Genomic DNA, 18,429 nt, shown 5'->3' with positions numbered 1-18,429 from the left:
TACTCATGATGTCAGACAGAGATTTGGTTAATCTTTCTGAGGAATAAAGGGATACTTTGAAAATGAAATAGTCTTAAGAATCATAGGTCCTTATGTCCCAGGGGAACCGAGAAGCCAGGTTTTTACTAACATAGGTCATCAGAAATAAAGGACTCATACCCCATGAAAGGGCTTCCCAAGTGGCTCATTGGTAAAGAATCTGCCTGTGATGCAGAAGACGCAGGAGAAACTGTGAGGTTGATCCCTGGGTTGGGAAGATCCCCTGGAGGAGGGCATGGCAACCCATTCCAGTATTCTTGCCTTGGAGAATCACACGGACAGAGGAGCTGGCAGGCTACAGTCCATGGGGTCACACAGAGGCGGACACAGCTGAAGTGGCTGAGCACGTATCCCATGAAAATTCTCCTTGGTTTGGAGCACAGATCAAGAAGTGGGAACCATGCCTTTTTTCCCCACAAAATGTTTGTTACGTTACTGAAACAGGTGCCAACATTTAGAAATCAGATTTAATGTGAAAACTTGGCTTGTCTTTTAAAATGGGAGTGTGTCCCCTTTCCCCAAGCTGGTGCCAGCCATAGGCTGGAAGAGAAATGACAGAAGTTAGGCTTCCTGCTTTACACAGCCTACACTTGGCCCAACTTGCATTCACTGTACTTAACCCACAACTCCAGACATTTTGATTGGAGAGTTTTTTTCTCTATTATAATACCGCTGTACCCTGGGAGAATGAATCTTGTCAGCGATTTAGAATTTACTTTCACCTAATGAATTTTCACTCAGTTCATTTATTCTGATAAGCATACTCCTCAAAAATACCATATTTTGGATGAGTTAAGGAGACTTTGTAGAGTAAATGGCTCTTATCTCTGCTACAGCATGTGCTGTGTAACTGGAAAATCTCATATAAAGGGAACGTTTTCTGTTCCCTTCATAATTTCTTCCTCATCGCTGCTAATTACTTTACCAGTGCTTATTGAGATCCTAATAGCATATTATATCACTTATATGTGGAGTCTAAAATACGACATAAATGAAGCTATTTATGAAACTGAAACAGGATCCGGGACACAGAGAACAGTCTGGTGCTTGCCGAGGGAGTGGAGGGTGGGAGAGGGTTGGATCGGGGATTTGGGATTAGCAGATGCAAACGTAGAATGGATAAATGACAAGGTCCTACTGTATAACACAGGGAGCTGTATTCAATATCCTATGATAAACCATAGTGGAAAAGAACCCGAAAATGAATGTCTATGTGTATAATTGAGTCATTTTGCTATATAGCAGTAATTAACATTGTTCTTCAACTATACTTCAATAAAAATAAATTTTAAAAAGCTTAAAAATATAAAGTTATCTAGACCATACACCCATGATAAAGGTCAAAATACAGCTGTTGGCTACCAGGAGCCCAACTCATTTGTGGGATTGGTAATTTCAGCAAAGAAATAAGCACGATCATGCTGGCACAGCAAGGTGAGAATGGGGATGGGGAGAGAGAGCTGAACCTTGCCTGGGAAAGCTGGAGGAGTTTTCACAGTGGAGGGCACATTTCATCTAGGTTTTAATTGATAAGTAAGAGTTCTTTGAACTTTCTGAAATAAATGAGCTTAAACTTGCCTGTAGTGTAAATAGTTTAAAACCTCTTATCTGTGATTTTCAGTGGGGCGTTAAAAAGTTGTCTTCACCTTGTATAGTAATGTGGGACCCTAAAAACAAGCTTGCAAACTGAAACTGTGCAAAACCCTTTTACTAATCAATGGGAAAATGGAATGATCTGCAACCTTTAAAACATTTTGTCAAACATTAGAAAAAAATCTCTTCCTATCAATCATAAATTATAGGAAAATGAAAAAATAGTAAAATTAATAATTATTCAGAACATTGTATTTAAACATTAGAAACACTGAGAACTATTGTGTTTCATTTCTTTGTAAAATCTTGTCAAGTTGCAACAGCGCTAGCTTTCTTTTATTGCATAACTTACAGTATTGAGATAGCATCTTTTCTGTGCCTTGAATTATCATAGTAAGTGGAGAGTGAAGATGTTGGCTTAAAGCTCAACATTCAGAAAACGAAGATCATGGCATCTGGTCCCATCACTTCATGGGAAATAGATGGGGAAACAGTGGAAACAGTGTCAGACTTTCTTTTGGGGGGCTCCAAAATCACTGCAGATGGTGACTGCAGCCATGAAATTAAAAGACGCTTACTCCTTGGAAGAAAAGTTATGACCAACCTAGATAGCATATTCAAAAGCAGAGACATTACTTTGCCGACTAAGGTCCGTCTAGTCAAGGCTATGGTTTTTCCTGTGGTCATGTATGGATGTGAGAGTTGGACTGTGAAGAAGGCTGAGCGCCGAAGAATTGATGCTTTTGAATTGTGGTGTTGGAGAAGACTCTTGAGAGTCCCTTGGACTGCAAGGAGATCCAACCAGTCCATTCTGAAGGAGATCAGCCCTGGGATTTCTTTGGAGGGAATGATGCTAAAGCTGAAGCTCCAGTACTTCGGACACCTCATGCGAAGAGTTGATTCATTGGAAAAGACTCTGATGCTGGGAGGGATTGGGGGCAGGAGGAGAAGGGGACGACAGAGGATGAGACGGCTGGATGGGCATCACCGACTCGATGGATGTGTATCTGAGTGAACTCTGGGAGTTGGTGATGGACAGGGAGGCCTGGCGTGCTGCGATTCATGGGGTCGCAAAGAGTGGACACGACTGAGTGACTGAACTGAACTGATAAGTCTGAATCAAATTCCAACAGCTTATCCTTTGTACTTTCAAAGTTGTGAAATTTCGTAGTTTTTTTTAAATAATTAGGTTTGTGCTGAGTCTTCATTGCGTGCAGGCTTTTCCCTAGTTGTAGCGAGCGAGGGGCATTCTCTAGTTATGCGTGGGCTCCTCGCTGTGGCGGCTTCTCCTGTTGCGAGCATGGGCTCTAGGCGTGCGGGCTTCAGTAGTGACAGCTTCCGGGCTCTAGAACGGTCTCAGTAGTTGTGGTGCACAGGCTCAGTGGCTCTGCGGCATGTGGGATCTTTCCAGATCGAGGATCGAATGTGTGTCCTCCTGTATTTCCAGGTGGATTCTTTACCGCTAAGCCATCAGGGAAACCCCCTTGCAGAGTTTTTTTTTTTTTAACATGAGTTATTTGGCTGGTATCATCTCCTTTGGGACATCTTCATCCTTCTTGTCATGACTGCGTTCATTCTTTGATGTTGTTACTTCTGTCTTCACAAAGTTTCTCTGGCTGTGAATTCAAAGTCTCACATCCAGCATCAATGTCAAAATTCTCACTGTTAGCTATTGATACTGTCCCCATTGATACTGGATTTAAATTCCAGTTCCAGCAGTATAATCTTTTGCTTCTCTGCTTCACTTTAATCTTTGTTGACCAGTTTTCACTTTGGGTTATCCATTTTCATGTCCTTTGGTTTTATCACTGGAAGACAGAAAGTCACACCACTCCTTGCTTTGCTGTCTGTACGTGAACTGATTACAGATGTCTTGTGAGTAACCACAGACAGACTTTGAAAGAAGCAGCGTGACTGGTCACTGATCAAGCTGAACATCTGTTACATGTGTAGTGATTTGTGTACTGAAGAGCTGGCAGGGGAATTTCTATTTGATGCAGCTACTCAAAATCACAGTGAATAGACTGGTAACTGGAATATAAAGTTGTGTTGTTGGGGGTTTGGTGGTGTTGAACTGCAGCACTCCAGGCTTCCTTGTCCTTTATCATCTCCTGGAGCATCTTGTTCTCTGTCATCCCCTTCTCCTCCTGCCTTCAATCTTTCCCAGCATCAGGATCTTTTCCAGTGAGTAGACTCTTCACATCAGGTAGCCAAGGAATTGGAGCTTCAGCATTAGTCCTTCCAATGAATATTCAGGGTTGATTTCCTTTAGGATAGACTGCTTTGATCTCCTTGCTTTTCAGGGAGCTCTCAAGAGTCTTATCCAGCACCACAGTACCACTAACTGAACTGTGGTAACTAAAATCCATGTATCAAAACAGTGCAAAGCCAGGACTGTCTCTATGGATATCTGGTTTTTTTTTTGGCTGTGTGGCATGTTAGGTCTTAGTTCCCAGACTAGGGATTGAACCTGCATAAAGGCAGTGGCAACCCATTCCAGTACTCTTGCCTGGAAAACCCCATGGATGGAGGAGCCTGGAAGGCTGCAGTCCATGGGGTCGCTGAGGGTCGGACACTACTGAGCGACTTCACTTTCACGCATTGGAGAAGGAAATGGCAACCCACGCTAGTGTTCTTGCCTGGAGAATCTCAGGGACGGCGGAACCTGGTGGGCTGCCGTCTGTGGGGTCGCACAGAGTCGGACACGACTGAAGTGATTTAGCAGCTTAGCAGCAGCAGCCTTGCACTGAAGTGTGGAGTCTTAATCGTGGGACCACCAGGGACATCCCTCTGTGGGTATCTTGAGTGGCTATTCCCACTCTTTGTGGGAGGTTCAGCTGAGTGCCAGTGTGGCCCTCATTTGTGTCACGGTGACAACCAAATTGCTTCTCACATTCTCCATACATGCGTGGGGTGGGGATTCCTCCCTGGGTTGAACCGTTCTGGGACCACTTCTGGGTCACTGTGTCATTAATCAGAATGCGAGGGGCAGCCAGGCTGCCGCTGGTGAGCACTTCCGTGTTCACAGCAGGTTCTGACAGCAGCCTCCCTGAGTATGTGGTGCCTTCCCTTCCTTCACAAGCCAGGTGAGCAGAAATCACCCTTGCCTGGGGAGTCAGTCACTTATTGTCAAGCTGGGCTTTGCCACATGCCTATCTGCTGCTTAACCTCTTTGAATCCTGCTTTCCTCATCTGTTTACCTTTTTTTAAAAAAAGGTTTCACATACCTGATTTATAAGATTATCTTGAGTACATGGAAAGTGTATGTTAATATCAGGCAGATGTGAGCAGATGTTCTGGGGATGATGAATAACTGAATCATTGAGATACGTTTCTTGGATTTAAAATGAAATATAACAAAGACCTCTAATGTCTCAGCAAAATCAATATCCCCAGCTTTTGTTTATTTTGACGCACCACATGGCCCGCAAGGATCTTAGGTCCCCAGCCAGGGATTGAACTTGTGTCCGCTGCAGTGGAAGCGCAAGAGTCTTAACCACTGACCACCAGGAAGTCCCCTCCTCAGTTTTTAGACACGCCCTCATGTGAGACTTCACTGGTTTCCCAACTCCACCTTTCAGTGGCTTCTAGTTGCTCTTTTCTCACTTAGCTCCCTTCATGTTGAAGTTCAGCAAATTGACTCATAATCCGTCAGTACACGAAGTGAGTTCAGACAGCCTCCTCTGTGAAGGTGGACCTTATTTCTCCATTGATACTAACACAGGGAAGATAGAGCACACAGGAGTTGGTCTCTTAAAGAAGCAGGCTGCAGGTGGTGCCCAGCTGGTAGCCATTTTGAAGGATGAATTTTCAATAGCTTAGAGTATAAATGTCAAGCATTCTTTTCCTGGTTCAAAAATAAATATTTCAAGTAAAGTCAGCGTAAATAGATTTGTCTCGTGTTGATCTGAGATGCTGATTACTTACCTGTGGATTTTTAGCTTTACGTCTGGATTGAAGAATTTGGTGAAATAAGCACATTAGTAGAATGTTGTTGGTTTAGCAAAGGTTTCCTTCATCTGTAAGATATTATCCTATAATTGCTTCAGACCTTCAGAATGTGTAGTATAGTGAGCATTTGTAGACATGTTCTCTTTTTACATGGTGTACTAATGTGGAATTTGTTGGAGAGGGAAAAAAAATCTATGACTTATTATTGAAGAATAGAAATAGAGATTATTTTTATCATGAATGAAGCTACTTGTAGAATTTGATTAGGTTATCTTATTTATCTTATTCTAATTTTGGCAAGTTATTTAAGGAAAGTGAGATTATTTCAATGCTTCCATGTACATCCGTGATGACATTTTTTCAATAGCTGATAGAACTTTCTACCAATCACAAAAAGCTTCCGTATTCCAGCTTATATAAATGTTACCTTCCTTTCCTTCCCTTATTCCCCCAAAACTAAAACCAATGTAAGAATATAGGATTCCATTTTTATTAGGTACCTTTTTAATATAAGAAGCAGTGCTGTTACTCTTTGATCAGGGAAATTACTCCCTGCTTGTGAAAAGCAAATGTGAATTAGAACTTTAAGATGGCTCTTTAGCTTCCAAAACTGTTATCTATCCATAGTTTTCTGTTTTTTTCCATTAGAGGATAATTGCTTTACAATGTTGTGTTGGTTTTTGCTGTACGTCACCTCAAATCAGTCATAACTACTTATAGCATTCGATTTTCAACAGATTTTTCATGATGAAGAAGTAACCTTTGAAAGTGAAATAGGTGTTCTTTCTAATATCAGTCATCTTAATTTTAATTGCTTCATATATTTTAAAATTTGTGTTAGGTCAGATACTTTTGTTACTATGTATGCTCATTCACTTAGTCGTGTTCCACTCTTTGTGACCCCATGGACTCTATCCATGGAATCCTCCAGGCAAATATTGGAGTGAATTGCCATTTCCTCCTCCATTTTTTACTATAAATATTTGGAATTCATCACAACTGAGATTAGCATAAGAATTAAGTTACATTTTAATGATTAATTTCCTGTTAGTACAAGTCTAATGACAGAAATTTAAGAGTTATTTTTCAAATAATTGCATTTTTAGATCAACTCCTCCAAAATCTCCTCTCTCTTTGTGACATATAGAATTGCTGCTTATTATATATAACCTGGCAGAAATTAGTAGAATTGAGAAGAGATTCTTGTGAGAGTGAAGATACTCAGAAGCTAACACTGACCTAATTGAGATGGTATAAACATGAAGCATCCAGAATTATCAGTTAGAACAAGTCTTTAAAATATTTGAGGTGTCATTTAATATTTATTGAAAATGACTCAACATCAGATATTTGTTCTTCAAGGTCTGATTTTGTTAAGGTGGAAACCAGAACAATAATACAATTGGGGGAAAAAAACTAGCTGGAATTCATTTGAGGATTTTTTTTTTTTCCTGAGACAGAAGATAGTCATTTTCTTCTCAAAGGTTTTGTGGTTTTGCATACCCAGGCATTCCTGGCTTAACTGACATCAGAGTATTTATAGGTTTAGTTTCACATGGAAGCACTAGTGATTTTAGGCAGGTTTCCCAGCTTTCAGTTCAAATTTTACACAACTGGGGGACATCAACAACTTATTTTTTTGTAAAGAGGTTGGTCAGGAGTTGGGTATTTAATTGAAATTATTCCTTGAATGCAAACGAAAGTTTTTGGATATCATCCTGATTTGCTTGAAAATTAGGGCATTTAGGGACCCCGGCAGTCTAGTGGTTAAGACTCTGCCTTCTCAATGCAGGGGGTGTGGGTTTGAGCCCTGGTCAGGGAATGACGATCCCATATGCCACAGGGTACAGGCACAAATTCTTTAAAAATTAATTAAAAACAATTTAAAAATTAGGGCTTGTCATGGTTTTCTGGGAATTGATTTCTTTGTGAAGTTTTGCAGGATTAATTCATTTGTAGAAAATACATTTTCTTGAAAGATGTCAGTGTTTTCATACATTATAAAATCCACTGAATGAACTGCTCCAGAGTTCTTTCCTGTTTTCCAGAAAAATGTCACTTTAGTTTTGTGGTTCTCTATTAAAAATGTCTGGATTTTGTGAAGATGGTGAGAGATTGCCTGTAGCTCCTGTGATAGTTGCTCCTTTCATCTCCTTTCCCTGCGTGCTGACCCTTTAGATGCGCTAGGAACTTGTTGCATCCACGGCCCAGTCTCCTCAGCGACTTTGACATCATTTGTGTCTATACCCAAGCTGTTCAACTCGAGGACGAGGCCTCTGTGAAAACGAAGATAAGCCCTTAGGTCAGGGCTTATCTGGTAGCCCTGGAACATCTTTTTTTTAAAGTGTGGAATTCACCTGTAAACTTTCTAGGTCTTATTTTTGCCTTTATCTGAAATTTTCACTTTATCTCTGACCTCCATTCATTAGCTGCTTTGTTAAGGTTACAGCATCCAGACTTATGGGTTAAAACAAGCCTTTAAAGTATTTAAGGTGTGATTTAATGTCTGTAGAACATGATTCAAAATTAGTAGTTTCTTCTTTGAGCTTTGGCTTTGTGAAAGTGGAAACAAGGGCCATAGCAAGATTAAAAAGAAAGAACTAGCTGAAACTCACTTTAGGATTCCCCCCCCCCCCTTTTTTCTTGAGATGTAAGATAGTCATTTTCTTCTCAGAGGTTTTGTGGCTACTTTGATTTCCGCCACAAGCTTCCTGAGCTCATCTTTGCCAGTTCTCCTATCTGCTTGTTCTGACGACCACTTAGGGCATCTTTTTAAGCCAAACGTGCTAGTAACAGAGCCTCAGACTTGCTTAGCACTATAATTCTGCCTCTGAACTCAGGATGCTTTCTAAGATGCTCTCCAAGTGATTAAGATATTAGAAAGTTATGTCTTTCAACCATCTTTGACAAGGAAACTTCTTTATTAAGTATTATAATTATGGCACCTGATATAATTTACTGGATTACACAGCCAAATTATTTAATTCACAAAAGTATATAGATTATTCTCTTTCTGCTTCCCCACCAATATGATAGTAAGATCTTAATTTCCCATTTTCTCTCTTAAGCTATCTTAGAGGAAAATGTTCTATCTAATTTTAGTCACTTTGAAGATACGTGTACAGTAGCTGGAACTAATAGGTGATAAAACATGACCCATAAGAAAGCCCTCCTGATTGGGCCTTCCTGCCCTCATTTAGTGACTGATAACCTCATTCATAAATTGGCTTTTACTTGGCTGTCAGGACTTGAGTGACTTTGCAGGCTATATTTTGGGGAGCCCTTTACTAACTTTACCTCCAACCCCAACCTTTCACAGTAGGAGCCAGAACCACCCTTGTGAGTGGCCCTGTGCCAGCACCCAGCCCACTGCCTCTGATGGTCTGTCTGTGTCCCTGAACTTGACTGTAAACTTGTGAACACCAGGAATTGTTCCTTATTCATTGCTATGGGTCTTCGCATTTCACTGCACTGTAGAGACACTGGACTGGTGTGACGTTTAGAGGAAGTGTGTGTAAAGAAGGCATTTCCGCTCAATAGCTGTTACCTGCTGTTAAGATATTTTCTATGGCAAATTATTTTCTTTATGGAGCATCTATTGGTGTTTAATAAAAAGAGATATGCAAGGTAATTTCTGGGAAACTCTCCAAATGATGAAAGTTTCAGAAAGTTATATATTCCAACTGTCTTTGATGAGCAACTTCTTTATTAAGTATTATAAATATGGCACCGAAGTAGGTTTTTGATAAATATTTGCAGGTTGTTAAAACCAGTCAGTCTGCATAAATTCTAAAGCATATTTTCAAATGTGTTAGACACATTTTTTAAAAGAGAGAGGTCCTAGATTGCATATAGTATGGTGGTTAAAAGGCCAAGTCTTTGTCAGCTGTCTAAAGTATTTATCCCTACTCTGTTCCATCCCAGCTATTTGAGGAATAAAGAAATCTACTTCCTAAGGGTGTTAGGAAGATTCATTTATCCAGATAAATCTGTGCTTGCTGTGTGCAGGGTTTAGAGAGCTTTTATTTTGCAGAGACAAACTATAAACAAGTAAACACAGAAAATAGAATCTCAGATTGTGATAAGGGTTAGGAGGAAGATAAACAGAGAGAGGTGGTTGGGGTGGTGCATGAGTAGGGGCTGGGGGGCAGCTGGGGGGAGGGGGGGGCACAGGGCCCTGAAGTGATATCATATGATATTTGTCTTTTAGTAGTTATAGATAACTACTGAGGACCTATGATTTGGGAGAATGGCATTGAAACGTGTATAATATCATATAAGAAACGAATCGCCAGTCTAGGTTTGATGCAGGATACAGGATGCTTGGGGCTGGTGCACTGGGATGACCTAGAGAGATGGTATGGGGAGGGAAGTGGGAGGGGGACTTCAGGATTGGAAACACGTGTTCACCTGTGGCGGATTCATGTTGATGTATGGCAAAACCAATACAGTATTGTAAGGTAAATAAAATAAAAAAATATGGGTTTAGAGTTAAGTTTAGAAATTAATAAGTTCTTATTTCTAACTTGTTTAGAAATAAGTTCTCTTATTTCATGGAGAAGACAATGAAACCCATGAATAGGACAGCATAGATGGGAGGAGTAGAGGCAGGGGCTGGATCTGGAGAGTTGGGGCAATGGGCTTGCCTACCTGCAGGGCCAGGGCAGCCCCTTGACTTTGTGAAGACAGGGTGACTTTAGTTTTGGTTTTCAGTTTTCAATAGAGACACGGGTATAGAAGTGCAAACATCGTGATAAATGGCAAGTGAGTAATACACAGTGACAAGAAGGGCAAGTGGCTTGGGATCTCATTGTGGGAGACCCAGGGAGAGTTGGTGTGGGGGGACAGCACAGGGTCTCCTCACCCTGGGTAAAGGGGGCATCTGGTCCTCAGGCCCAGCTGAATTTTGCCACGTTGGGGTGTGGGCTCCGGATGCTAATTTTGCCACATTTTCCAGAGAAGCAGAAACCTGAATGTCTATGTGAAATTCCCAGATTTAAAAATGTTGGCTCAGATTTAAAAAAAACCTTATAGTGGGTGGACAGCATGCCTCTGTGGGCTGGCAGGCTGAAACATCTGCTGCAAGCTCTTTGCTGCTGTGATAAAGGGGATTAAATGAAGAGTGATGCCCGCTAACATGTTAACCATTTAGCCTTATGCCCAGAACATAGCCAATACAGAGGGAGAAGAGGGACTTTTTATTAACTACAGTGTTCATGAGTTTCATTGCCTTTGCCATGAATTTGTTTAGTTACCTCTAAATCCATATGAAAAATTAAATATTATCCCACTCAAGTGACTTACGAGTGGTAGTTGCTGTCATTTGCCTATGAATTAGGTCAGTTATTGGCTTTATTCATTTATTGAGTGAATTTTATATTCATGGTATGAAAGTCAACAATAACCTAGGCTAATTTGTGTGATAATAGAAAGGATGAGCATTTCTTGGTGATTCACTCATCTCTCATTTACCGTGGACTTCCTTTGCTGGGCACACCTTGCCTGCATCACTTGTCCTTGGGCTTTTGCACAGTGGATCTCCAGTCCTTCTGGCCAGTATTAGCTGCCTGGGAAGTGGGAAGGAACTGTGGCAAAAATGCCATCTCAGATCAGGCAAAAGATGATGGGAAATGCAGCCTTATGACGCAATGTCCTGTTTAGAGGATTTTCATCAGTTTTAATGAAACACAAATGTGCCCAAAGCAAGTTTATTTTCTTTCTCCAGGAAAAAAAAAAAAACAAAAACCAAAAACGCTTCATTTTGTAAGGCCTATCCCATGTCGTTTTATATTACAAGGATCGTGTTTGATGTGTTGCAATCCACTGGTGATTGTCATGGGGGAATTTTACTCAGCACAAGCATCTCGGGTGGTTTGGCAACAAGTTAAAATTCTGGAGCATCACAGAGAGGAATGCTGGGAGTAACAAATATACTTGACTATTTCTAATAGATTAAAGGCTTATAAAAGTGTGTCTCCCCTCCCCACTCTCCACCCCCATTCCAACAAGGTTTTGTTTTGTTTTTGAATTGTTTTAAAAAGAGGTCATTTTGTTGCAACAAGTTGATGCTAAGGACTTGAAAATATTTTTTTTTTTCTGGGAAAAAAATCTTACCTGTAAATGCAAGTTCTTAATCGAATCAATATTTTTCTCTAAATTTTTGTTGCAGATCATGGAGGAAACAAATACTCAGATTGCTTGGCCATCAAAACTGAAGATTGGTGCCAAATCCAAGAAAGGTAAATGATGTGAGATGGAGAAATCGGTGGTTGTGATAATGCAGACTGTGGAATATCCGCAGGTTTCCTGGGAATTAAAATCAACCTTTATCCTTATCATAGTTGTTCCCAAATATTTGTTACATAGCAGTATTTGGGAAGGATTATCATAATGCAAAATAACATATAACTTTTTGATTCAACAACAGAATAATATTTTTAAGTATTTTGTAATAATAGATATGCTATTGTAGAAGATTATTGTAGCATCTTATGATTTCAAGGATGACCATCTAGTGTCCATGAGTCATGGTAATTCCCCACACGTAATAATGTGTTTTCAACACACAGACTCCCTCTGTTTACACTTTAGACTTCTTGTTTATGTCCCAGATTTAACAGTTGATTATTTTCATCTCCAATTTGATAGGAACTTAGATTTCCTTTCCTGACTGCTGCTTCTCCTCTTTGTCTATCACACAGCAAAGAACACACAGGATTTTTTTTTTAGGCCAAGCGTTTTCCTTGTCTTTTTTTTTTTCTTCTGCTTTAACCTAGAGGACACTCACTGGTGCATGGATGGTCAGAAATGAAAGCATAGGACCCTTAGTTTCCTTCCAAGAGTACATATTATTTTCATATTTTCATTATTATGTATTATGGATAGCTTTTTTTTTTGTATAACCTCAGTGTCAAGAAGCTTTGTTGCATATGCTTATTAAAAGATGCCCGTAGTCAATAGGAGATAATGGAGAACCATCACCAAGCAATTCAGAAAATGGTGGTGTGAGCTGTCTGTTGTGGTCTAGCTTTTTTGTTATTGCTGTTGAGTTTTGTGTTTGCGCCCCCTTCTCTCTATGACCTTTATTGCTAAATGATGCTGAACACTGCAAGATTTGTCAGCTTTCTTGTTTCTGGTCATCCAGATTGCCTTCTTTTAATCTCATTTTATTAGAGCTACTCATCCCTTGGAATGTAAGTTATTTTTCAACTTGTTGCGAGTGTTGTTATCTGGACTTCAGTGGACTGGAATTCCTATTGACACCCTGACCTTGTTACTTCCAATATTTGTGACCACGGTGGCAAGAAAAGGGAAGCTTTTATGCTAAACAGTCCTAAGAAAACATAGTGAATTTCCAAGTGGAATGTCACAACTTTGTAGGAATCTTACGTTTGCTAAGTGTTATAGGATATATCTCGGAGAAGGCAATGGTACCCCACTCCAGTACTCTTGCCTGGAAAACCCCATGGACAGAGGAGCCTGGAAGGCTGCAGTCCATGGGGTCGCTGAGGGTCGGACACGACTGAGCGACTTCACTTTCACTTTTCACTTTCATGCATTGGAGAAGGAAATGGCAACCCACTCCAGTGTTCTTGCCTGGAGAATCCCAGGGACGGGGGAGCCTGGTGGGCTGCCGTCTGTGGAATCGCACAGAGTCGGACACGACTGAAGCAACTTAGCAGCAGCAGCAGCAGCATAGGATATATCTATCTCCATTGGGCTGAGATGTGCTATACTTATGCGGAAGGAGAAGCTGCCACTAGCTGGCTGCCTCCCTATTTGGTTGTTTGCAGCCGTTCAAAACTCCCTGGCCTGCCATTTGAAAAGTTGGAATTTGAACATGAACTGGAGCCTCCTCCTGTGTTGTCATGTATTTTTACTTAAAGAACGACCTGAGTTTCATTACTAGCCTAATAAAAATGTAATTTGATCAGTCCCTAAAGAAAAGCCCCAAGGAAACATGAATATTACAACAATCCCAGATAATTTTGGATGGCTTATTCTCTTGCATTATCCATGCTACAGTTTTTGTCCCCCTATCGTGGGAAACTGATAATTATTCATTTTATTCATTTTTTAAAATTTAAAATGTGGTTGCAACTTTAGAGATGTTAGATAATATGGATCGAATAGATTAAGATAATGTTTTAGATTGGTTTCTGGTCATGGATCCATTTAACCCATTCACAGTGGCCAACTCTATTCCACACTGTGATGATACATTTCACTTTGAAAATAAGAGTATCTCAGCAGTACATTTGAGGGCATTTAGCATAATTTCCACATGGTTAAAGTTAACTTTTGGAATCATGCCTAAGAATTGATCCCTGAAGGCCTATGTCTAAAGACATCCTTCAATTTTTTTATTATTTATGAAGTGCCATAAATGTACACAATACTGAATGATGAGCAGAATGTGCCAAAAGAGAGAGATTGAGCTCAGGGAAGAAAGAAAGAAAAAAAAGTGTTCCTCAGAGGAAATCACTCTTCAGCATTGACTTGATTTGCCCTTAGTGCTTAAACACACAGCTGCTGAATTACATTTTGGCTTACATCCCTGATATGTGTATTCCCATATATTTTTAAAATGGTCTGATTTAGAGATGAAATTTGTGTGACTATAGTTTGTATTTAGTAAAAGTCAAGTGGCAGGAGGCACTTTAGAAGGTAATTATTTGCTTTTTTATCTGACCCTTTCTTACCTCTGAATGTTGTTGAGAAAAGAGTTAGTGTTCTTAATTTTAAGCTTTCTTCATTCCAAACTATTATTATTCAAGAGACCAAAGAATATAAAGGTATCTAGGGACTCATGCCATGTTCTGGATGATTATTAACTTCTAAGTCCCTTGGTGATGTGAAGGTTTGGAATTTGCAGATGATCCCTCGTGTGCCAGAGAGACAGTGCGGCCGTGTGTTTGTATTGTATTTCACTGTTAGATTTATGATGCTTATTGATTGAATGTTTGAGCCTAGACAAATGTTTTTCATGGCTACTGTTACCATAGTCTGTCCTTTCTTTACTTTATGGGAATTAGTCCTGCATTTTTCAAGAAGTCCTGTCGAAACTTTATTTTTCAAGTCATCAATCCTTTATCGGAGCAGCTGTATGTGTGAGTAGCTGTATGACTCCTTGGGTTGATGTGTTAGTAGGATCCTGCTTGGCAGAAAGGCAGAAAGCCAGCATCCTGAATTTGCCATCATGTAAGAAACTTAAGATTCTTCTCTGGAGAAGGAAACAGCAACCCACTCCAGTATTCTTGCCTGGAGAATTCCATGGACAGAGGAGCTGGCAGGCTCCAGCCCATGGGGTCACAAAGAGTCGGACATGACTGAGCAACCAACACACTAGAGATTCAGGTTTAGTAGGTCTGAGATGGGACTGGAAATCCATATATTTCACAAGTTCCCCTGGTGGTTCTTAAGGTTGAGTTTCGGAAACAAAAATCTCACCATCTGATATGGAAATACCATTATTTAGTCACTAGGGAGACCATGTGTTCAAAAGGGAATGGATGGCTGATGACTGCTATCGGAAAACAGGCAGGATCCTTCAGCGGCCACTTCTCTGGAACAGTGTCCATCTTGGCTCCTAAAGAACTGCATCTATATGGATTCATTAATGTTATGTCTGTGTCCTCTTTGCAGTCAGCATGAGTGAGTTTAGAGTGACAGTGACCTCGTTGTTCAGTGCCTGTGTGAGATGTCATTTGGGGTACAAGACTGTCTGGTGTTTGTCCCCTCCATCTGCCCCTCTTCCTTCCATGTCACCCTTCTACCCCATTCTTCTCTCCCCTTATCCTCCCCTTTACCTTTCTTCATTCCCTTTAACCATAGAGAATACAGTGGAAAAATGTACTAGGAACATTGTCATTTAGTAAGCAGGGCATTTTGGGGAAGTGCATGTTTAATGATATAAACTCAGGGACTATAAAACTAAAAAAAAAAAATTCCCAAGTGTTTTAAATCATTGAGAGATTGAATCCTCAGTCAAAAAGAACTAAGAATTTAAGATTCAGTATCTTAAATTTATGTAGGCAATTGGGCATTCAGATAGGCAAGCCTAGGATTATCTTGATGGGGGCCATGATTAAGAAAATAAAGTAATTCATAGTATTTCTACTGCATAGCATAAATTTGTTTTGAGTAGAAGAAAATAAAAATCTCTCCAACTGTTAGATTTAGAATAATAGAAGGTTCTGCTTTCCATGGAAAGACGAGGTTTGTTGATGTGAGAGCAGTATTTAAGAATTAAGGGACTTCCTGGCAGTGCAGTAGATAAGAATCCACCTGCCAGTGCAGGGGACACGGGTTCGATGCCGGGTCTGGGAAGAGTCCACGTGCTGTGGGACGACTAAGCTTATGTGCCAGAACAGCTGAGCCTGTACTCTAGAGCCTTGAACCGCAACTACTGAGCCCACATGCCATGACTCTTGAAGCCAGGATGCCTCAGCACCTGTGCTCAGCAGCAAGAGAAGCCACTGCAATGAGAAGCCGTCACACTGTAACGAAGAGTAACCCCTGCTTGGCAACTAGAGAAAGCCCACACACAAAGCAAAAAAGACCCAGTGCAACCAAAAAAAGAGAAAGAAACAGAATTAAAGTTCTGGGAGTTCCCCAGTGGCGTAGAGTTTAGGATTCCGGCTTTCACTGCTGTGGTGCAGGTTCAGTCCCTGGCTGGGAAACTGAGATCCCACAGGCTGCACAGTGCAGCCAAAAATTAATAATAATTGTATAATACTGAAGAAGCATACTAACAGAGAATGAGTCCAGGTACTCATTAAAATTTTGAATGTTATTCTGAATCACAGCCTATTTTAAAATAAATGCAGCTTCAAGTACAGATTACATTCTGAACAAGTTTGACTGTTTTGCTAAATACAAGTCCTGCCAAAGCTGCCTTAACAAATAGATAAAAGTGATTTGTAAGGAGAACTTATTGCGTTGTTATGATCATCCTGCATGCTCCTTGATGTTAGATGGGCTTATTCCCTCAAATAGGTAAACAAAAATTTTTCTTAAAATCTTTCTTTTAATTTGCTTATCAGTCCTCTGTCTTCTTAGACTAGCCAAGGTGGATGTGGCTACAAATTGTTTAAAGTTTTAATGCCAAATTCCATGTAAGTAAGATCAGCATTAATAAAGCTTTATTGCCTTTTGTTCTGGGAAGAGTTGTCCTGCAGAGTTTAACTAAGTGATAGCAACTGTTGTCTGCAAGTGTTTCTCTTACGACAGTTTCAGTGCCCCAAGACAGCCGGAATGGAAGGTGTTGGCTGGGTTGCCTGATGTTTTGGAGGCCATTGGCACCAAGTCTGGCCATTCTCTTCCTCCTGGAATAAACAAGAAGATCATCAGAATTCTATGGGGCTTTATTATTGTTGGTTGTCTTCCATCAGAACAAGCAACATCTAATATAGAATCTTGGCATGAGAAAAAATGTAGACTTTTCACTTAATTTTTTTCCAGAGGAAAATGTATTGTCAAGAGTACTAAAGCTTCTGTTGTGTGTTCACATGGGACTTGATGATGCTTTTACCTTGGTATTTATTGCTCAAAGGGTAGGGGGAAGAAAGAGGGCCTGGCACAGCATATGGATGACAGTGTTCCTAGTGGTGGGTTTTGACCACGATATTTGTGTATTGTGGGGTCACAAGCAGCATGTACACAGACCACAACCAGATTAGAGAAGCAAACTTCAGAGTGTGAGAGCATCGTTTCATGAAACCTTTAGTCAGGTCTGTCACTGTTTTTATGTATGAACAAACACACATGTATATATTATTCAGTCATGGTGTGAAATGGGACTTCCCAGGTGACTTGGTGGTAAAAGAATCTGCCTGCTTTTGCAGGAGACGCAGGACACACTGGTTTGATCCCTAGGTGGGGAAAAATCCCCTGGAGAAGAGAATGGCAACCCACTCCAGTATTCTTGCCTGGAGAATCCTATGGACAAAGGAGCCTGGCGGGCCCCAGTGCATAGGGTGGCAGACAGTTGGCCATGAGTGAGCAGGTGTGCATGCCGTAATGTGAAATGGGTGATAAAGAAAGGTCAGAGAACACACCATTCTAGGCAGTTAGTTCCTCAGATGGTAAACAGTACATGCATTTTGTTCACCGTTGTGTCTCTTCTCTGGTGGCTCAATGGTGAAGAATCCACCTGCCAGTGCAGGGAAAGCAGCCAATGCAGGTTTGATCCCTGGGTTGGGAAGATCCCTTGGAGGAGATAATGGGAACCCAGTCCAGTATTCTTGCCTGGTAAAATTGCATGGCCGGAGGAGCCTGGTGGGCCACAGTCCATGGGGTCCCAAAGAGTTGGAGAGGACTGAGCAAGCCCACACCCGTACATGGTGGACACTGAGTCAGCATTTGTAGATTGTCCGGTAACTCAGTCATGATCATAGTGAAACTACAAATAGAGATGAGAATGTATATCACCAAGGTGTGTTGTGTAGGAGAAAGATTTAGAATCACAGCCCTCACACAGGAGTAGCATTCACTGTTGAGAAAATTGACTATTGATATCTTTCCTGTAGACCTCTCTAAGTGAATGAAAGTGGACATGATTTGTGGCTGAAGCTTATGTGGCTCAAACTGCTTTTCACGGTCTGAGTAGCCCGAGTCAGAGAAGTGGAAGGAAACTTAAGGAAAATGATCTGATGGCTGCCATTCATGGGAACTTGAATGAATGAAACTCTAGTACTGTTCATAGTAGGTGTGTCAATGAGACTCAACAAGATAGAGCCTCCTGATTATCTTCCAGACCAAACTTGTTTTGGTTGTGGTATTTTAATTAGGATTTGGTTATGTCATTGACATGTCGATAGTAATATTGGCTACTGCCATTTATTG

General features: G+C 40.7%; 1 protein-coding gene across 1 annotated transcript in view; it reads left to right on the top strand.

The window, feature by feature from the left end:
* The window catches only part of LOC120865383 (protein bicaudal C homolog 1), a 354,738-nt gene that overhangs the window by 175,872 nt on the left and 160,437 nt on the right, over positions 1-18,429 (top strand). The window contains exon 3 of the mRNA XM_040242641.1: positions 11,753-11,822. Within this exon, the coding sequence (XP_040098575.1) occupies positions 11,753-11,822 (70 nt within the window). The remainder of the gene's footprint in view (positions 1-11,752; positions 11,823-18,429) is intronic.

Source organism: Oryx dammah, unplaced genomic scaffold (genome assembly GCF_014754425.2).
Source record: "Oryx dammah isolate SB20612 unplaced genomic scaffold, SCBI_Odam_1.1 HiC_scaffold_6, whole genome shotgun sequence".
NCBI lineage: Eukaryota > Metazoa > Chordata > Mammalia > Artiodactyla > Bovidae > Oryx > Oryx dammah.
Note: the sequence above shows the minus strand (reverse complement) of the source record. Positions and strands in the feature narration are given on the sequence as shown.